This window comes from Sardina pilchardus, chromosome 18 (assembly GCF_963854185.1).
Source record: "Sardina pilchardus chromosome 18, fSarPil1.1, whole genome shotgun sequence".
In the NCBI taxonomy this organism is placed as follows: domain Eukaryota; kingdom Metazoa; phylum Chordata; class Actinopteri; order Clupeiformes; family Clupeidae; genus Sardina; species Sardina pilchardus.
In genome coordinates, this window is record NC_085011.1 from 6,667,549 (window position 1) to 6,689,982 (window position 22,434).

Consider the following 22,434-nt stretch of genomic DNA (forward strand, 5'->3'; position numbering starts at 1 on the left):
CTGGTAAAAGTGCTATCTTACCTAAACTTCTTATCTTCAACATTCTTTGGATGCTCACCTATAATTTTATGAAATTCCATCCATAGCGGGCACTACAGCTGCCACATTAAATCTCAAGATCCACTTCACGTAGAAATGTGTAATTTGGTGTAATTTGGAGTCCCATTTGCTCTGTGACCTTTAACCTTTTCCTGTTTAAAGAAAAAAATGGCCATTGGGCAAGTGATAGAAACGGAGATCTATGTTTAAAATAAAGCAGAAACTCTCCTTCAAGGGCACAACTTCCTTTTTACTTTACTTTTACTGAAAATTATCGCTTGGAGTTGTATTTTCTCATTGCTTTCACTGTGAGATAATTAGATAAAATGATATGATTTTTTTTACTCGTCTTTACCAGTATTTCTAATATACAGGTACTGAAGGGTTAAGCGCACTGAAGATAACTGATACACTTATCTTAAAAGAGAGGGGTGTGCTTGAAGACCTTTGCCTACTGCCAGCGCAATCATGGACATTGCTGTTGGCTGATAATAGGGGCTCTATTGCACCAGAGAGACATTGTTCTTAGAACTGTTGGAGGAAGTAGCTCCTTTTCTGTATGCGTTCACTCTGCATTCTTCAGTGACCCTATAGTGTTTGCAAACAGAAAAAAATGTATTGCATAGAGGAGCTCCCAAGTAAATGGTCCCTAGAACTGTTTGATACACAAGCGTGTGCATGGTTGGTCGGCTCGTTCCATTCAACTATAAACTAACCATGAGTTTTTCGATTGACAAACCTACAGGCCTTTTGTACACATATTGATGGTATTGTTGTAAATAGTACTGGTGTTCATGTTACACCACAAGTAATACGTTTTTGGTTCATGCCACGGTAAGGACATAGCTCATGTCAGCTTTAACTCTAGGTCTTGTCCAAACATGAATAGTAGCCTAAGGATTCTGACAAAGTTTAACCATTACCACAAGATAATGATTAGGGCCTACTGTCTGGCCCACAGTTGAGAGCCCAACGTGGGGCCTGTGCACAAATCTGTTAGGCAGTTGCACCATGGGACCTAGATAGATAGATAGATAGATAGATAATGTATTGATCCCCAAGGGGAAATTCAAGACCCAAGGGGAAATTCAATTGGGACCTGTGCCCAATTCCACTGTGAATTGTGCATACGGATATACAGTAGATACAGCTTAGGTGATACCAAATCCACCATGGGCCCTGCACACAAATACTTATTATCATTTTGTACACCCCCCCCCCCCCCCCCCCCCCCCCCCCCCCCCACACACACACACACACACACACACACACAAATTCTTGCAGTATTCCTTAATTTGATTTGAATAATCTGTGTATTTTCACTTTTTACTAAACGTACCCATTATGTTTTAGGTATAGGCATGTAGCAATAAATCAATAAGTCTCAATAAACTTAAACATACCGGTAATCATTAATTGTCTACCATTAGACACACGAATTTAAGCGAAAGCTGTCACTACCGTTTCTTTCCGCCAGAGGGCGCAAAGTGCGACGTCCAGAGAGCACTGATTTATTGACCCGAAGTTGCCAAAATGTTAGTAATGTTAACTAGGTGCATGCAAATGATTGTCCTCACGTCCACAGTTCACCGCTCTGCATTAACCAAGTTGACTGAAGTAGGTCAACGTACGTGAACTGTGTAATGTAGCCTACACTATCAATGTCTTAAATGTTGCGCTGGACAACGCTCTCTAATTTCTGTTTGGTTGTCTATTGTCAAGCTACTAACCGATCTTTTTCATGTAACCTATACATAACTGAACTTAGTCCTGTGCATTTTGATGCATTCGGTGGTAAAACACAGTTTCGATCACGATGAAACAATACATCATCAGTTAGCGCGGTGTATTGGAAACTTCCCCAATTATCAAAACACGTGACCACTTTGACAGGGAGGATTGCTGCCCGTACCGGAGTCGTGTCCTTCCGCGCCTAACAAAGGAGATCGCCGTTATTGCTTTTATCAACGTACTACGTTTACTTGATTTTCACGTGCCAATTTATTACAATGCATATATATGTGTGTTGGCTGAATCTATAGTGGGTTTTCGCATCAGTGAGACATTCTAGATCTATTTATTCACAGCGGTAGGATATTTTTTGAAACTGCCTGGTCTACCTTCTTTTTTCCTCTGTTGGAAGCCATGATGGAAGTTTGAGAGTTCAGCTGGGAGAGAATCGCGAAAAGAAAATGATTCCCTCGGACGAAGCCATTAAATATCATCCCTCTGAATAGTAACCGGTATACGCTTTATTGAAATCTACGGTGGAGCCTGTCACTTCCTCTGTTTATTTGTTCAATCTAAGGACTACGATGATCCGTCGCTAGGAGGATTTTGGATAAGAAAGGGGCTGCTAGCTAGCCATTGTTGCTAGCTAGAAATGCTAGCCAGCTAGCTAGCTACGTCGTGAGTTGCCTGGGAAAGGGTTGTCTGAATTTTCTACGTTAGCAGCAATGGAGAGGGTTCTCTCCTCTCGGTGGACCTAATCACGGCGGCTGTAGCGGACTCAAAGACTTTGGCCGTGTCTAATGCGTTCCGATCCGGCTTCTCGATTATTGGATATCTTCTCACTTGGTGGGTCGCACGACAAATTCCAGGATTGGGAAAGTCGGGCCTGCTGTGGTGGAGCCGAGCAAGGCCCGTCTTTATGATCCAGAGGCCATTCTAATCCTATTCACAACGACAACCACTGTGCTAGCCTGCTAGCCCTGTCACCGCAAAGGAAGGAGCTGCAAAACCAGGAGAAGCAAGGGTGATCGTGGGACAAAGCCATTGCAGAGGAAGCAAATATACATTTACATAACTGATAGAAGCTTAAGGACTTTGCAATGGCTGCAATAATCAAGGAAATTGTAAGTCGAAACAAACGAAGGTATCAAGAGGATGGATTCGATTTGGACTTGACATGTATCCTTGCCCAACAGTTAACATTAACGTTAGACAGATGGAGATATTTAGAAAGTGGCCCATTTTACCTAAGTGCATTGGCTGTAGAATACGCTTTACTTATTGCACCCTGAAAACGGTGTTGGTATGTTCGAAGTGTAATGTTATATTGAATGTCAGCAGAAATTTCTTGAGCTAGCTAATGCTAGCTTGTCCTGAAAGTCTTTTTTCCGTAGCCATTTGCCTTGCTAGTTACTGAGATGTTGGCTAACGTTAGCTTGCTAATTTAAAAATCAGTGTGGACCGGGATATTGGAGATCACATAACGATTTGTGGCAAGCCTGCTAGACATCGGAACTATGCGAATACTGTAGGAATTGTTAGTGATGTGTGTGGCCATGTTATATTTGCCCTTATTTCTGAAAAATATCAGGTAGGGTATGTAGGTGTCAATTGACAGATACAAACAGCATGCTGGCTAGCATTATAACTTGTAACGTCCCTAGCTAGCTGGCTAGCTCCATAGCTTGTTAATTAGGGTTCGTTTCCACACACTCAACTCAATAAGCGTCCCATCTTCTCTTAATAGATAGATTATATCATAAGTCCTCTCAAAAGGGACACCATCCAAAAATATTCACCGCACAAGACAATGCAAGCCAATTGTAATGGATGGATTTTTTTACTAGTTTGTTGTCATTTATCGATATATTTGACTTTTCATACAAGGTGGCATACGGTTAGCTCCCTGAGTGTCGTTCTCATCGCTAGCTACTCATCCAGGTTAGAATGGATCATGCCTTGGGTCATCCAGTACAGCTGGATTTTTCGTCAGATTCCGACTAAAATATTGCGTTTAATAGCATACCACCACAGCTGTTGTCAGAATAGAACAATAGGAACATATTTTTTATTTTGAAAATATGTTGACTTTCTATCACCAGATATTGTAAGTTTGGGTGTAAGTTGCACTTTGGCAAAATGCCTGTCTCTCTCCTGAAATCATATGGGCCGTGTACAGAGAGGTAGTCCTGGTGCGATGCGATGCGGCCCTCGGATGCAAGTGTGTGCACTTGGTTCTGGGACGATCTAGTGTTCAGTTTAGCTATGAAGAAGACATGGTGTCCAGCTTTTTTATTTGTTACTGATCTATACTGCTTTGCATAACTACATTTGCAACATGCAATGGCTATTAATGAGTATATAAACTAGGTAGATCTAATGCCAGATGATATGCCATAATTGAAAGAGACCATTGAAGGGTTTTGGAGTGTGGTGATCTATTCAGGTATACGGTTAGAAATGGCAAGCCTTCAGGTCATATTCGTGTGCATCCATGTACTACCTCAAGTGTATGTAGTTTTCTAAAGTTAAAACAGAATAGGGGCGGGGGTTGCACTCTAGTGATCTATTCAGGTATACGGTTAGAAATGGCAAGCCTTCAGGTCATATTCGTGTGCATCCATGTACTACCTCAAGTGTGTGTAGTTTTCTAAAGTTAAAACAGAATAGGGGCGGGGGTTGCACTCTAGTAGTGCCAAGGTCAGTTAGATTAGGTCATGCTCTCATATGCCATTATCAGTAAATTGCTTAGCATTGCACAAATCTGCTTAGATTCACTTTTTTTTTTTTTTTACTATCTGCATTTCATGCTGTGTGTTTGTATATCTTGGCAATGGTGCATACAATGTCACTGATCCTAACCTTTGTCTCTTCTGCTGCAGAGACATTAGATAGCTTGTATTGCGGCTGCACAATTAATCAATTTTAATTCAAAATCCCAATTTAAACTAATGCAGTTAGCTAATTGCAAAGGCTGCAAGTAATCATGCAGCTCACAACTCACTCCCAGTGGTTTGTGTGTGTGTGTGTGTGTGTGTGTGTGTGTGTGTGTGTGTGTACACATACATATATATTGACATAGTCTTCCTTGTGTGAAGCTCACCTAACGGGAGTGCTGTGCTTCTCATGCTGGAGGCATGTTCGGCAATTAGAAGCATGCGCTCATTAAATCCAATTGTAATATTTGTCAGGAAAAAAATTGCAATTACTGTACAACCCCACGTTCCCAAATTGTGCAGCCCTAGCTTGTATCCATTGCTTTGGCAATGACCCACTCCCACATCTGTAAGGTGATCCAGCAAGCCTGTCAACCTTGCTCAAGAAAAGGTCGGAGGTCATGCAAGCTGTCATGACTGAAGATTGAGTTGTATAGCTTAATTGTGCACAGCAGCATTAATCTGGCTGCTGAGATGCATGTTGTGATAATGTGGGTCTTGGCAGAGGCAAGCTGCGGGACTCGGTTTTGGAAAGTTGTGGATGAATGAATTGATGGAATCGGTTTCTGCTTTTCAAGTGTCTCGGCACCTGTGCGCGTGTGTGTGTGTGTGTGTGTGTCTTGGTGTGTGATCTGAGGGTGTCTTCGTCACATCAGATTGATAATTTGTTAACTTGGTGTATGTGTGACGAGAGACCACATAAAGGTGTTGACGCACGCTGCATTTCTAGCACACGAGCGAAGCGTGGCTGACATGTGGTGGAGCACCCCAGTGCACCCTCCTCCCTGCCCCACCCCATCCCTCATGTATGTGGTTAAATGGTGTGGTGGCTTAGTATACACCAACATTCTCTCTCTCTCTCTCTCTCTCTCTCTCTCTCTCTCTCTGCCATGGTATCTAAAACAATATGGCCCTGTGCCCTTATGTAACACAGTATCTGAGTTCTGGGAATGGACCTTAAAATAGAGCACTGCTGAGCTGCTATCGGGTGGGGTGGGTGGAGGGGGGGGAGGAGGGGAGAGCCCACAGAAGGGACGCCTAGGCCTAACACACTCATACACATCTACACAGTCTGCCTGTCCAGTGTACACACACACACACTCACACTCGCACACTCATATTTACACATAATGCATTAAATGCACACCCACACCCACACACACATCTAGTGAAATTCATATCGTTAGGTTCTTCTTTACACACGCTGGACACACATCCTGTATCAAACTAGTGCGGATGCAGGGTGGACATGGATAGTGATTTATGTGTACTGTGGCCTCACTGATTTTTATTTATTTTTTTGCTCAAAGCTTTCTAATCACAAGTCCTGTGAATGATGTCTTGAGAGCTTCTACATTGCCCTAACAGAGGAACAGTCTTCCTGCTGTCAGTGTACCGTGCTTATGCAAAATATTATGTATTACGGGATGCCCATCTCCACAGACATTTCCTGGTTTGCTAATGTAGCAGGACAGTGTTGAAACTTATGTCGCTTTAAGAGATGGCTGCTGAACTTTACTGAGACAGTTTATCTTGCGTATTACAAATATTTATCACTTGAACCATCTGTAAGGTCAAAAGGTCTGTCCCTCAGTGCGTTTCATGTGTGATCAAATTGAAATGTTGCTGTATATATTTTACCTACTTGTGGTTTTATAGAAATGTCTTTATAGTTCCATGCATTATTCTTTGTAATATTAGTGGAGTAACAAAGAGTGATTGAATGAGGTTTATTTTAGTTGTCTATATTTTGGCCTCAAAAAGGAAATGACACCGGAGTGCAGAGAAAGTTATAGTAATGGGACATAAGCACTTTATCTCCGTTGTCCTTTACTACAGTATGTTGGTCCGCTGGTTTGCTTTACCCTCTAGTTAGACCTGCTAGTTCTTATCCCAGAAAAAGAGGAGTTTGTTGTTTAATATGTTAAAAGTATGCATAATGTGACTGAAAATCACTGCAAGTTAGTCTAGCGGGCAAAACTACCGTTATTTCTTACCGTAACTATTAGCCGCGGCTTATACATTGATTTTGCAAATTTTCTTCAACTATGAAGTTAATACATGGGCACAATTAGTATGGTTTTGTTTCTTTTAACTTGCATAAAACATAAAACACTGTCCTGCGACTTAAACACATTGCGGCCAGTTTACTGGAAATTACTGTAGCTCAAAACCTTTGTAATCTGTAGCTACTAGCCTAGAGTGTCACCTGGGTTTCTCTCCTCTGCAGACCTGGATGCGGAAAGTGCCACTAACCCACTCCACTGTCCACCTTTTTTTTTTTGCCTTTGAGAAAGAAAAGAAATTGCACTCCAGCACTTGAAATGTACTGCTCCTAAAAATATGACCTGACTCATCCAATTAAAAACATTCAGGGTTTCCATTTTGAAAGGATATTCTCAGAAAGGGGCACTTCTGCAAATGAGTGAAGCATTGCACTCCTAGAGCTTGTGCAGAGCCCTGAGATAGATAGATAGAGAGAGGGAGGGAGGGATGGAGAGAGGGGGAAAAGAGGGACAGAGAGGCATGGTGAAGGGATTAAAATCAAGTGTCTGTGTGTGCACACTTTCCTTGGTTTCATTTGTGAGTTTGTGTGATGTTTGTGCAGCAGCAGAATAGCAGATCCACTTGTGGCTTAACGCGTAGTTGAAATGACACTATAGGATGACATGGCTGGTGTTGGGGTGGGACCACCAAACATTTCCCCACCCACCAGTTAACGGCTCTTAATAACATTTGTCAGTGTGGTTGAAACGGGGCCTGCTGACTGAGAAGACCTTGTGTGAAAGTGTGGTTTGTCTAGGCTGCTTTCTAGACTATGACTTGTTGAGTGGGCGTAATCAAGTTGATAAAACTCTACTCTAGATTTTTTTGTCATGAAATGAACAGACAAGGAACTGCTTTTTCTTCCTCTTTGGCTGTGATTCCTTTTGTGGTGTAAGTGCTCCCTGCGGATGTGTATGGCTTCAAGTATTTCATCAATGTAAATAGGGATGCAACGGTACAGTTTTGCCACGGTTCGGTTTGTATCACGGTTTTTGGGCCACGGTAACGGTTCGGTTTCAATATATCAATATTATCTTGGCTCTAGCATACAGGAGGCTATATTTGCCTTTTCTATTTCAAATCAACAATGTGCTTCTACTTACACTTGCAGAGAAAATATTAAATGCATAGCCTGACACAGATGAAGCAGAATCACAAAAATGTATTAAAAGAAAAGAACACCATCATTGCCTTCTGTCATAAACAGGCAATGTTATCCATAGTGCAGTGCAGCATAAAGTAATGTGTAGTTATTTATTTAATAAACTCACTGTTCTTCACACATTTAAAGAAAATACTTAACTGTTATACACCCTCAAAAAAGTAGTGAACAATTCTGAAAATCTTCTCAAAATAATTGGTGAGGTAGTATTATGTGTAGTTTCAAATGGATATTTGATTTGGGAGTGCCTGCCCTGTCCTCTTTTATGAACGTAAAAAATGTAAACATAGACAAAAGTGCAGTGCAGCATTAAAAATATTAGAACAATGAAATGAACATTATTGCAACCTGTTGTCAGGGGGGGGGCAATATTCCGAGAAGAAAGTGGCAAATTTGCCACTTCACAAAGTGTCTGTTTCCCCTGTGTCTCCTGTCGTGTGTGTGTGTGTGTGTGTGTGTGTGTGTGTGTGTGCGTGTGTGTGCGAGAGAGTTGTGTGATTGACGAGTGGACGAGCGATTGACTGATTTAGCAGTGAGTTTATTGTTTTTCGAGTGGACACCTCCCGCTGCCCGTAGCCTAGCATGTACAACGTCAGGAAAATAAATGACCCGAGTTTGGAATGACATGTCAGCCTCCCCATCTCCTATAACCTCCCATCCCTACAATATTTTCCAGTAAACTATCAAAAAGAGAATACACTCAGCTGTGTCGGCGTCACGCTTTCTTAGGCTAGGCTACTCTAGCGAGCAATCAACGCAGGGCAGAAACCACCGGTTACACTGTTACACACAGACTTTATAATGTGGCAAATTTTCGACCTTCTAAAGTGGCAAATTTGTGTCTTTACAAAGTATACGTGGCCCTAATACGCCGTCGTATTCGTTATGTCTTTGGGAATTATAGGAATATTGTTGTCGAAAGGCTGCAGCTATGGATGGTTGGGTTTTCGGTGGCAAACTAACTCTCCGTGCTGCTCCACTTAAGGTTACAGCCGGGTGATGAAGGCGCAAGTGGGCCGACATGTTGGATGTGTTACCTTTATTAGGTGATCGTTGTGAAGCAGTGCTTGCAATGCACACTGTGCTTTGTTTACTGACGGTCTTTTTGCCTTGTTCGTGGGCTACTTCAAATGTCGCCATGATCATGCAGCCGCCGGTAGAGTTTGTTTCTTCTCACATGACTCCTTCATTTGCATTTCAACGCGCTTATTGGCTCTTGGGAAATTCAGTAAAATTCTGATTGGTTGTTGCAAGGTTGACGAGAGGCAAGCTGAACAGTCAGAGAAAACGCATCCCCCGGGTCCTAAGCACTGCTCTCTATCGCTCCCAGGCTACGCGCGCGCAATAACCTTGTATTAAATAAAAAGTTTAATGTCGCGTATACCGAAATATTGCGGTTTAGGTGAGTCTATTGAACCGAACAGGCCAAACCGAACGGTTCAATAAATTATTGAAAACCGTTGCATCCCTAAATGTAAATATTCTGTTTGACTTCGTGCCATGCAGTTACTGTCCTGCACTGGTCTGTTACGTGCTCACCTTTCCTTAACTCAAGATCTCAGACATATATCCGAATATCATCGCCATGGGTTTCCCAGCGGAAAGGTTGGAGGGAGTCTACAGAAATAATATAGATGATGTAGTCAGGTAAGCATGCAGACACACGCATACAGTACACAGACAATGTGGTAATGGCATAATCATACTCATGTAGTCGTATGACTAATTCAGCATGTATATTCCCAATGGTGGGAGGTATTGGATGTCGAGTGGAGCTGTGGTGCATAGAAATGAATGGTCTTGAATGACATGCATGGAACTGCATACAGCTGCATCTGCGCTTCACAGAAATGTCCAGACGTAGAAAAAGAGAAAAAAAAACATTTGAATGTCTGTTCAGAGTTCGAAGACATGTTGGAATGTGGATGTGTAATGTATATTTATAGCAGAAGTTGGACATTGTTGACCACAGCAGGTTCGTCAATCATCTCAGATGTTCAACTTTTCCTTTTTTTTACCTCCCTTTTCTTCAGGTTTTTGGATTCAAAACACAAAAACCATTACAAAATATATAATCTGTAAGTATACTTTTGAACCCGTGTCATGTCAACTTGACTGTGCTATGTATTGTCATTTGTTTGAGAAGAGAAAAAAATATGAAATCTTCAATGGAGTGTATATTTGTGTTTCAGATGTGCAGAACGACACTATGATACTGCCAAATTCAACTGCAGAGGTGAGAGGATGCTCAGATACCTAGCTGTCTTGTGTTTTCGAGCCACTATCTCATTACCCATCTTTGGATTAATTCACCTAGTGCCATCCTAACGGGAGGATAGGGATGTGGCAATATTTATTTAAAGTACAGGGTACGCTGTGGTGTTGGGGCATAGTTGCCCATATTTACCGTCATTTCCTGTGTATTAGCCGCATTGTGTATAAGCCGCAGGACATTAGTTTTATGCAAGTTAAAGGATACAAAACCATATTAATGCCTTATACCACTGCTCGGTCAAATTTCTTATTGTGATGCGCTATTTGGAACGTGCATTATTTTTCGATACACCGCACGGCTATGAAGTAGTTCCCTTCTTTTGGGCTTATTACACTTGAATATTAATTCGCCAATGTGAATGTAACGGTAAAAACAGCAACGTTGTATCTAAGACAGCGGCAATATAAACGAAAATGATAGTAGCAGTGGTATAAGCGGGATAATCAACTCCACGCCGTGCGTTTCTAGGAAAATCATGCACTTATCGAAGTGTAAAATCCCCTCCGCCTGCGGCGTCGGGTCCTTATTACCACTTTGAACGTGCATTATTTTCCTAGAAACGCACGGCGCGTCGTTGTTTATCCCTTACATATTAACTGCCCCTGTGTATCAACCTTATAGCAGAAGAAATTTAGCAAAATCAATGCATAAGCCGCGGCTAATAGTTGGGAAATTATGGTACAGGAGTTTCTGAGTACAGGAGTGTTAAAGTCTTGCTTTTCTCCCCCTCCAGTTGCACAATACCCCTTCGAAGACCACAACCCCCCTCAGCTGGAGTTGATCAAGCCGTTCTGCGAGGACCTCGACCAGTGGCTGAGCGAGGATGACAATCATGTGGCCGCCATCCACTGCAAGGCAGGCAAAGGTCGCACGGGGGTCATGATCTGTGCCTATCTGCTGCATCGCAGGAAGTTCCAGGAGGCCCAGGAAGCCCTGGACTTCTACGGAGAAGTCAGGACCAGGGACAAAAAGGTGGGTTGCTCGCTCGGAAAATCCCAACGTTACATTGCACAGCATCCAGGCAATCTCTGCTCGGCTCCTCCATGTTTGAAATCGGTGTACAATTTAACACTTGGGCCACTGCTGTATGAATAGCAAGCAAACAAGCATTCAACTAGTCGTAGGACTCAAATAATGAAAAAAAAAGAAATCACAGTGTTCATAAGGCATTTAAGTAATGGATGCTAAAACAAAGACTGTTACTATTTTCTACCTCTGCGGCATCTGTTGAAGTTGCATCACTTGTCCCTGCGGTGAACGTGTCCTTGTGTCCTTGTTTGCCTCACAGGGGGTCACCATCCCTAGCCAGCGGCGCTACGTATACTATTACAGCTACCTGCTCAAGAAACAGCTGGAGTACCGGCCCGTCGCCTTACTCTTTCACAAGATGGTGTTCGAGACTGTGCCCATGTTTGGTGGAGGAACCAGCAGTAAGTTTCTCAGAACACACACACACACGCACTGCTTCCGCTGCGGTGTGTGTGTGTGTGTGTGTGTGTGAGAGAGTATTTGTGTGTGTGCATGTATTTTGTTTGTCTAACCACTCTTTAAGACTAAAAGAAATTCTCTCAATTTTGCCAGTGGCTCATTTGCAGACTCAAAATTGCAAATCTGATGTCATCCTGCAGTTGCAGAGTGACATTCGAATGAGTTGACCATCATATTAAAAATGAATATATCACTGCACATTTGAATATGGCTGTCAACTCATTCATGTATGTATGTACGTAGTTCAGAGTGCGTTTCCCAAAACCATAGTTGCTAAGTAAGTTAACAATTTTGTTGGTTGCAATGCAATATCCCATTGCCAACCCAACTGAGTTGCTAACAGGTTAGCAACTATGGTTTTAGGAAACGCACCTCTGATTTGACAAATGCAACAGACTCCTGCAAATGAACTAGCTGTGGTGAAAATTGACATTTGGTAACGAGGTTCTCCACTAACATTCATGCATGCTCCTTATAACTTCTGATGTACACCTGTGTTCCTCCTTGCTCTGTTTACCTGGTCGTTGTGACCTACAGATAGTGAAATTTGGTGTGCAGGCAGCGTCCGTCGTCTGCTCTACCTGGGAGGCGTCACAAACACCTTTTGTTTCTCCCACACCTCTCCTTCGCTCATTCTCTACCTTTTCTCCCTCTCTTCTGTTCACCCTAATATGAGCGCTCTATTCTGATTTGGACACTTATCAATACATTGAAAGCAAGGTAGCACGAATGAGGTAGGAACAATAAGACCATCAATTAGTTTGTCAGAAACAGGAAGTGACATTGCAAGAAAGGAGCACATGTAGCCGAATGTAGTTTGCCACTGTAGGTTTTGAGTGTGTGTCTAGGTATATGACCTCTGAATATCTGTTAAGTATATTTGCAAATGTTAGGGGTGCAATGGTTTAAACACACACACATATATGGATACACGTACACATACATATGCACACGGGTAAGGTTTGACTGTTTTCAGGTCAAAGTTGAGTTTGTTACATCTAATTGGACCCTGGAAATGAAATTATCCAGTAGCAGTGAACAAATTGAATTGAGTGAAATAAAGACTTTTGCTATGTCAAGCAGGCTCTAGAAGGGATTGATGTTAGGTTTGCACTGCGCATATCTCATAATGTCCCCATTCAAGTCACGCAAAAATGAACAAGGAGACAGACATGATCCAGTCAGAAGTCTACACCGTCGTATGCCGCGTAGTATGCTGAATTACAAATCATCCGAAACTAGTGAATGTTACTTTCATTTGCTTTGAAATTACCCTTCGGTTTAGCCACCACTTCAAAGCAAACATGTTCTTGCTTCATCTGTGTGTAGTCAGTAATTCTCCTGTATTTGTTTGATAGCAATCGTGCAATACAACATTTAACACTTTGGTGATGGCAGTTCAGTACACCAACAGGAAGACACCTGGTCTACTGTGATGAAGAGGGATTGCAGACCAAACTGACTAAAAATTAGGATTGGCACAGAGCAAAAGTCAAGTATTGCAATACCCTCAGCCACAGAAAGGTTGAGTTATATCTTTGGTTTATCTATTCAGACAGAAATCCATGCTTTATTGCAATATATGATGTAGTCAGGAACAGTCTTTGTGTTGGTTACAGGTCATATCTAAATTCCCAATTATGTTTCCTGGAAACGGTCATCAGCATCGAATTCAGTAGGCAGCGAAGTTCACACAATCTGTCCTGCATAGCAAATCACACAAGCAGTTACCTGAGGAGCAGCTCCAGGAAATACTCAAACTATCACTGCACTTGAACGGTGTTGCTGAGAGTGCGCAAGACCATTGCACCCCTAACGGAGTCGTTTGTGTGTTGAGACAGCTAGGCCGTCCCTACACCGCCCCACTCCCCCCCCCAACCCCCTTCCCCGATGGTTCAGCAGGGCGCGTGTGTGTGTGTGTGCGTGTGTGTTAACTTCCTTCTCTCTCTCTAAGGGGACAGTACAGTAAAAATCAGGAACGAACCCAACTCCCAGGGCTTCAAGAAAGGGAGCTGGCACTGGGGTAATTCAGCCTTCATTTACTACATCATTAACTGAGACTGAGCAACTTCACAGAGCACCCACCTCACCAGCCATGGCAACACAAGACACCAGTAGTCCCTATAGCAATCAGCAGGAAAAAATGAAATATGATAAAAAGAACTGAAAGCGCTCAGGGTTGGGCACCTTTCAAATTTGAACCGATTTTGGTACCAATATGGACACCAGGTGTTCAGTACCAGTTCCCAGCGGTATTTACTCTGTCTGAATCTATAACTGTAGTGGGGTGGCTGGTGACTATAGAAACTGGTGGCACAACCAGGTTTAGTCCAAGAAATTGTTATATTTTTTTGCAATAGGCGCACTAAGCCGCACATATGCAAAAGTGCTGCTCAACTCAAGAATGTTCTGTGTTATTGTCATTGTGGGGTCACCATTAAGTCATAATGGTCAAATATCACCCAGGACTGCTGCTGAAATATTTATTTATATGGTGAGCTCAGACAGAGAGCTGAATAAGACAACAAGGTTACAATTATGTTCATCATGTGGAGGAAGCCAACTACCGTCTGCACATACTTTTCTCTGCAAAAACTCAGTGTGTGTGCACACACACAAGGAACTGTCGATGTTAAATGTCAGGACATGTTTCCTAAACTATAGCCTACATATGAATATATAATGTATATTAAAAATAATAACTTCATTATTGATGCACCATTTCACCACACTCCACCATTGTTATTTCTGACCAAGCAGGCTTACTGTTTTTTTTTTTTTACCGGGGTAGCATCAGCCCACTCTGCACTGCTGAGATATTATCACGTAACAATAATAAGAAGTTATCATTGTTTAGCTCATAATTACCAACCGTGCCGGAGAGAAAAGCCGATCAGTTCTCATTTACAAAGAAAAGGGAACCGGACAAAGTTAACTACAGTAGTGTAGCAAGTTTATGCACACATCTTAAAAATCAAAATGGCGGCAAAAGACATATTGGCCAAAAAAGTTTGCATCTATAGTGGTTTTGCAATGGTCTCACACAGATGCGTTCTTCTCCGGCACCGGAAGTCAGCCCATTTTAGATTTAGCTTGGAAAAGTATTCAACAGTATTGATATAATAATTCAGTCAGTACGTTTAAAGATACCGAGTTCAGTACCCAACTCCACCTCTCACAGACAGTGCTCAGTTCAGGCAAATTTGTATGTTGCACATCACTAGCAAAACCTGCTTTGCAAAGTGGAATGTGTGGGTAGCTCCAGTATGCTCTAACCGGTAAAGCCTGAATGGTACGGCGCCACGGTGGTAGGCTGTGAGCGTCTTTGCCGTGCTGCTATGGTAACCAGCTAGCTGGGTTAATACACATGGCTTTTTTTTTTTTTTTTTTTTTTTCTGTTGCTGTCGCACTTTGTCGCCTGGCACGAACCGTCGTGCAGCAGATGCACAGTGCACTAATGCAGTCATCACTTCCTGTCTGCTGAGAGGCGCGCCTCAGTGCTCGCTTGCTCTCGCGCCGCGCGAGCGAGCCGAAGTGAGGCAGAGGTCACTGCTGGAAGGTGGCGCTCGCTGGCACTAGGTCACGAGTTCAGTTCCCACATGGCTCCCTCTTGCGAAACGCATGCCGTCATCTCTGGCTTTAGGTGATGTTGAGAATGATCTGTGCAAAGTTGGCCGAACACAAATTCACACCCACCACACCCACTCCTAGACCTCTGTGTAGGTTTTAGTTCGTATGTGGCACCTCACTGGCTGTCCTCAGAATAGGGCTTTTTGTGTCATCTGGTGCTTGGGTCAGTCCTTTCCTCTGTGTCTCTATCCTGACTCTTGTCTAACTTTTTTAATATATATATATATGATTTTTTGTTCTAGTTTTTTTTTCTGCTTGTTTGTTCCTATTTAAAATGTTTGGTGGGGGATGGGTGTGTTAATGCTATTCTGTGCAAAGCAATGACGTGATGGGGGAGTTGTGGTTTTTAACACCTTTTTTGTGTGGTTGTCTATGCTCAATTCCTCTTTCCTCACATCCTCTTTCACTGCTCTTTCATATCTCTCTCTCTCTCTCTCTCTCTCTCTCTCTCTCTCTCTCTCTTGCTCTCTCTCTCTCTCTCTCTCTCTCTCTCTCTCTCTCTCTCTCTCTCTTGCTCTCTCTCTCCCTCCCCCCCCTTGTTTCTCTCATCTCTTCTCAAACCCCCTCCTCCTCCTCATTCTCCTCCGATCCTCCACCCCAGACCCTCAGTTTGTTGTGTACCAGTTAAAGGTGAAAATCCACACTTCCAACCCGGCCCACACCCGACGGGAAGAGAAGCACGTGTTCTTTGAGTTCCCACAGCCTCTGCCCGTGTGTGGCGACATCAAGGTGGAGTTCTTCCACAAGCAGAATAAGATGATGAAGAAGGTCAGTCTACTAACCCCTCCCTTCACTGTGTACATTCTGGTCCCTTCTTTGAAATCAAAGAAGCAAAGACATCATGTGTCATTTGGTTTGACGTACAGAGCAAGACTGCTTTTGCATCAGATAAAATTTTTTTTAAAAAAAGACAGTGATCTTGACAAGAACAACAACCTCATTTGACATCCTGCTTGAACCTTTTTTTTTAATCAGTCACATCAGGTTTAGGTTTTACATGAATGGGCCTTTGCTTCTAACTGCATGTAGACACTTCCCTTCTCATTCATTCACATATTAGGCACACTCAGGCTGTCGGATCTGATTTTGCTCCGAAAGTTCTATTTAATGGAAATATTCTATTTAATGTATATTCAAACGCAGTTGCACTATGGTAGGTGACATAAGGTCTGTGATATCACTGTATTACAGTTACTACTCTTTCTGATGTGATTACTGTATGATCTGCCTGACATTGATGAATATTTTTGGAAAAATCTAAGCACAATCACTCCCACACCGGATGTGGGAGTGCATAGATGATGTGGACTAACCTAGGATTAAAGCGGCCCATTCATGTTTATGGTGCATGTTAGAAGTTATTTAGTGTGCCTGTTTTTCCAATATAATTATCAAGAGAACAGTGATTTTAAAGTTACCATGTAACGGTTTGTAGTACATTAGGGCTATTGGGCTCTAATGTCTGGTATGGCAAAATAGTCGTACTCGCATAATGGATGCTAGTATAGTGGGCGGTGGTAGTGTAGTGGAAGAAGCTGGACTAACATGCAGTATCCTGAAAATTTGTGGATTCAATTTCTGGCTTCCACTATTGTGCCCTTGAGCAAGGAACTTAACCACAAGTTCCTCTGGTGACGATGTAATATAATTGATGCGTAAATCACTTTGGATGAAACGTTTCTTCTAAATGTAAATGTAGTTTACTATAGTCCTGTAGTTGTTGAGCGTGAATGCGTTCTTGTAAATCCCAACATCGCTGCACTGTAAAACAGTATGCACGGATACGCTCTCATCTGCTCCAGGACTAAGTCGTTTCTTCCCACCTTCATTTCAGGACAAAATGTTTCACTTTTGGGTGAACACTTTCTTCATTCCGGGACCGGAGGAGGGCGAGGAGCGCGTGGAGAACGGGTCAGTGGTGAACGACATCGGGGAGCTTCCGGCGCAAACCCCGGGTGCCCCAGTGGACCGAGCTGGAGTCGGAGGGGGAGCGGCCGATGGAGACCGGGACTACCTGATCTTGTCCCTCTCCAAGAACGACTTGGACAAAGCCAACAAAGATAAAGCCAACAGATATTTCTCACCCAACTTTAAGGTGAGGTTTAGCCTCGCTAAAGGCAGTTTTTAAGTCATTTCAAATCTGTAGGAATGTTATAAATATATGGTCACTAGGAATATTAGGTAAATATATGATCATCATGTTATGAAAATGTAATTGTTGTGCCATTCAGTACAGAGAAAAGTTTGTTTAGATAGTCATCATTCTGTGTTGTATGTATATCAGAAATTCCAATATTGAGTATTATGTAGGACCTCAAGTTTTGTGTGTTTTCATATTTTTTTTAATCAAGCCACTGGTTCTCTCTCGTCTAGGTGAAGTTGTATTTCACAAGGACAGCGGAGGAGCCCTCAAACTCCGAGGCCAGCACGTCCACCTCGGTCACCCCGGACGTAAGCGACAACGAGCCGGATCACTACCGGTATTCCGACACCACTGACTCGGACCCCGAGAACGAGCCGTTCGACGAGGAGCAGCACACACAGATAACGAAAGTGTGAACTCAAAACGAAACAAAAAAACAAACAAACAAGAAAACACAAGAAGATCCACAACAACAACCAGAGAAAAAAACAGGAGAAAACTTGAAAATGAAACTGAACTGAAGAAAGTACCTTTCAGCCCTCTCCCAAACGGCAATAGAACATTTGTGTCGCTTCAAAAGAAAACATCAGTTATAGAAGAAAAAAAAACAAATATCCTGACCAATATATTGTTTTATTTTATTATTACTATAATTATTATTATTATTATTATTTTATGTGCGAATATTGACACAGTTGCCTGCTGGGGAAGGGGAGAAGGTCCTGTAGCTATTCTGTGTACATAAAAAAAAAACAAAAGAAAATCCCTTTTTGTGTCAAAGACAACAAAATGCGTTGAAAAATCAAGGCAATCAGGAGAGGGAAGGAGAGGAGGGATGGACACAGGACCCTCTCTTTCTCCTGTCCACACCAAGGCCAGTGCTGCAATCACTTTTTTCTTTCTCTCTTCTCTCTCCTCCCTTCTCCCTCTTCCTCTCCTTATCTCCTCCTCTTCCTCCTCCTCCTCCTCCTCTCTCGTTCCCTCCCTCTTTACTGTGAATGCTTCTTGTGCTGTCTGCAGGCTGCCCCCTCTGAACCAAGTGCAAAATTGATTCAGCTTGGGCCGGCCTGCGTTAAGGAGGCTAAGGTGTGTTGGCAACGCCATCCTCCCCCCCACCCCCACCCCCATCCCCCCACTGTGTATAACGTTAAATTATGCAGAAAAAAAAAGAAAAGAAAAAAAGGCATCCCATGTAATTGTCAATGTTTTTTTATCCTAAGATAATAAAAAATCTAATACACGAAACAGCAGGTAAAAAGTGTTTGCAATAATATTAACACACTCAAAACATTTAAAGGACAAACTGTGATGTGCATGCTATTTGCATTTAGTTTCCATGTTTTCATAAGAAAGATTGGAGGTAAAGGGAACATTGAAAATAATAGATCACTTAAATGCAGAGACCTCAGGTGTATCTGACATGGGACTTCCACATTTTTAAAGTGCTCAAAGGTTTTTTTTTATGGCCTTCACTCTGACACTAAAACAATGGCAGTGGTTATTGATCTACATGTTAGATGAATACGATTAGTGCAAGATTAAACCTCTGACCAAATAATGTAAATAATGTAAAACAGTTTCACACTTACAGTAGGTGTAGTAAAATATGCTTGGTACATGATGAGATTTAGATGGAAAAGCAGTTGAGTTACAGTTTAAAGAGATCTAATGTCAATGTCCTCAGTGTTTTACTGTGCTATTGGCTGCTTTCAGGTATTATTAACCTGTCTCTGAATGCACTGAATCCTACCTCACTAGTTGTAATCATTGGCTTGGGGACAGTCGTCTTCTTATGATGCAAAATGCTTGTCAACCAAAATGTAGTCATATGGAAATTGGAAGGCATATTGAAAATGGTCTTGATTCTCTCTGGGATGGTTTACTGTACATGGATTGTTTCAAGTCTTAGATTATTCCAAAGAAAGTCTCATTTAGTCTAAGACTAAGAGTAAGCCATAGCCTATATGGGGAAACTGGGTATCCATGTAAAATCTTGATTATCTACAAAGATGGACGCTTGCTTCAGTCATCTTTGAAAATGCTTGGTTTTTTTGTAGGACTGAGGTTAACTGAAACATGATGCATGCATTTTAAGAAATCAAATCTGGTCATTGAACCATTTATGGTGTTTTTTTTTTATTACATTGCCTTTGGTCAAAAAATAACTGTGATTTTGTAAAGAAGATGCACCAAGTTTGGACACTTGTTTGACGTTTGCAGGGGGTTCGGGATGATTGACCTTATGTGTTAACGATTTAACTCACTACTTCAGTCACATAGAAGTGTTAACAATGACATCATCTCGACACTTAACACAATGCTAGATCTATTCTATGTGATATGACTGACTCATAAATGTGAAAGACGTGGCCTGCTCAGAAGATGACATGGAAACTAACTCTGGGTGTACTGTCATGGTTGAAAAAGAAACATCTCTCCCAACTACAAGACTATTGCAGCTGCCAGTGTATTACAGAAATGTCCTGAGGTTTTTAGAATGACACAGAAAAAGGTTGAAGCAACCCACCCCGACCAAGCCCAAATCGGGTTAGGGGATAAACGAGAGATGATGGGTATTAAACCATCTAGCTCAGGTACATCCCACTGAACTGCTGACCCAGTAGGCTACATGACATGGATACATATATAATAGGACATCTTAACAAAGACCAGCACGAGCTCACAAACTTGCTTTGGTCATCTACCAGACGAGACCTTGTGTGTCCGTGTGTGTGTGTGCGTGCGTGTGTGCGTGTTTGCAGTTGGTTGTGCGCTTAGTTCAATGAGAGCGCACGTGTGAGTCTGGCTGGCTGGGTTCTTGTGTGTTGTCTGCGGGCCGTACTCCATAATGGGATTAGCGAGCATGTCGCAGGGAGAGGAGGCGTATAATAATCGCATCATAATGAAAGGAAGACGGCGATATATAATCCGCTATCCCTGACCATCTCCTTCCTTCCACTGCTCTCTCTTTTCCATTGCACCGTGTATTTCCTCCCCGTTTGTGTCGGCCTAACTCTCCCCTAGTTCTCCATTCTGACTCTTAGTTCAAGTTGTCTTTTTATCAACAACCCCTCCTTCAGTACCCGTGTCTGCTTTCCGTGTGTTGATAGGATTGTGTGTTTGCATGAGTCGCATATCATGATGGAAGGGTCACTGAAATATATTGCATAAGTTTCAGATCAGGAAGTAGGCTACACGACACCACAATAGAGGGTGCCTCTCATGCTGCGTTTATACGTCCTCCCTCGCTCCTCGGGCCTCGATCCTCACTGATCTACATAAAGAAAGATAGAAGAAGGGATAGACTATCCCATTGTTGCCGCCCCATCATTCTTTATGTAGATCAGTGAGGATCGAGGCCCGAGGAGCGAGGGAGGACGTAGAAATGCTGCATGAGAGGCACCCATAGCCTACATTCAATCAGATTTTAAAGAGCAATCCGAACAGTGTGTTTTCAGCTGCAGTGTACTAGATAGTTAATAGGCCTAGGTAAAGATATAGGAGTGAAAATGTTGGTTGAGCAGAAACGTCTGTCATAATTATGGCAACTGAACTGTGCTTTTCAAAGTTTGTCCACAATCCCAACCTGGCAACCACCATCTCCCACCCCAACCCCCTCTTTGGGAGAATACAGCTGTGTTTGGATTAGGCCCAGTATGAAACAGGAAGTGGAAATTAAACACAAGCTAAAGGGAAACACTCACTAAGAGCTATCAAAGGTTTTGTACACAGACGCACTGACGAAAAAGTCATCAACTCGTACACGGCCTACGCCAATATGCATGTCTACTCGTGCACGCTGTCAGACAGGATTTTACACTGATACTGATGAGGGAAGGCTGAAATTCAAGCGGGATATCCTACTAAGCAAGTTAGGCTTTCTCAGTAGTCTGGCTATCACCATACCCAGCCTACTTTCTCACTGTAAGATGGCTGGACAAACCATCATCAGAGGTTATAACCTTAACAACTGGTAATTTTTCCATCTTTATCCTTCTTGACTGATTTTTAGCTTTGCATTTGGATTGCCTCAGGCCACCCTCCCACCCTGTCCTGCTCTCCTAGAGCATCTGCCTGTCTCCTGGAATCTCTTCCATGTTGCTGAGGCACTCTTTCTGGCAATGGAAAGTATTGGTGTGCCATTCTGGAGGAGTTGGACTTCCTGTGCAACCTCTGTAGGCTCCACATACTGGCGCATGTTACCAGTAGTAACACTAACCCAATCCAAATGCAAAGCTAGTGAAAAATCAGACAAGAAGGGTAAAGACGGAAAAATGACCAGTTGCCACCACCTGTAAAGCCATTCCTGTCTAGTACACCTGTAGTAAATTTTGTTGACATCAAAGCAGGTGAACCTGATTCACAACCACGTCTGTTACATAAGTGGCCAGATCAATATCCCACAAAAGTGACTGAGTTGATGCCATACTCCTATGAACCAGTGTTCCCTTAATTATTTTGAGCAGTGTATATGCCCAATCGCAAATTAGGCTACGAATAGGTCTGCCTTTTGGAAAACATACTTCCACATTCAATAAGGTATGACGACCTAGTGTGAATAATCGGACTATTTTATGAAATAATGATGTATTCCGACCTCACATTCCTGAAGAAATCCAGCAATCAGACCATGCACATTAGTTCAAATGTCTTAGCCTATAGCCCTATACACCCTGTCATTGCAAAAAAAATGTGGTTACTGTACTGTAGGCTACTGTATATCATTTGTTGTAGCGGACTACAGTCAGGCTATTCTGGGCTTATTTATGCATGAAGCTCTGTTGTTAAGGCACCAGCCAGACCAGCCAAACAAGCGTGACTTCTGTCCTCCTCTGTTATAGGCTATTAGTAACCTGTTGATACGGATAAATGTTCTCCACTAATATATTAGGTACTGTTTATTTGTGAACATAATGCTTGCTAACTTTGACCCTTGAGGTTTGAAGAGTGAACGCGTGGAGTGAGAGCTATAGAGAAGAGTATG

The 22,434-nt window shown here is 42.5% G+C and overlaps 1 protein-coding gene across 2 annotated transcripts; it reads left to right on the forward strand.

Moving 5' to 3' along the window:
- Positions 1–1,977: 1,977 nt before the first annotated feature.
- LOC134064103 (phosphatidylinositol 3,4,5-trisphosphate 3-phosphatase and dual-specificity protein phosphatase PTEN-like) lies at positions 1,978–18,712 on the forward strand. Of its 2 annotated transcripts, XM_062519906.1 has the most exons (10): positions 1,980–2,949; positions 9,477–9,561; positions 9,948–9,992; positions 10,107–10,150; positions 10,923–11,161; positions 11,478–11,619; positions 13,632–13,700; positions 15,909–16,075; positions 17,142–17,402; positions 17,681–18,711. In XM_062519906.1, the coding sequence occupies exons 1-10, from the start codon at positions 2,871–2,873 to the stop codon at positions 17,864–17,866; spliced, it is 1,317 nt and encodes a 438-aa protein (XP_062375890.1). In that variant the 5' UTR covers positions 1,980–2,870; the 3' UTR covers positions 17,867–18,711. The 2 variants fall into 2 exon arrangements, with proteins under 2 accessions (XP_062375891.1, XP_062375890.1); XM_062519907.1 differs by lacking the exon at positions 13,632–13,700 and having other exon boundaries at positions 1,978–2,949; positions 17,681–18,712.
- Positions 18,713–22,434: the final 3,722 nt, after the last annotated feature.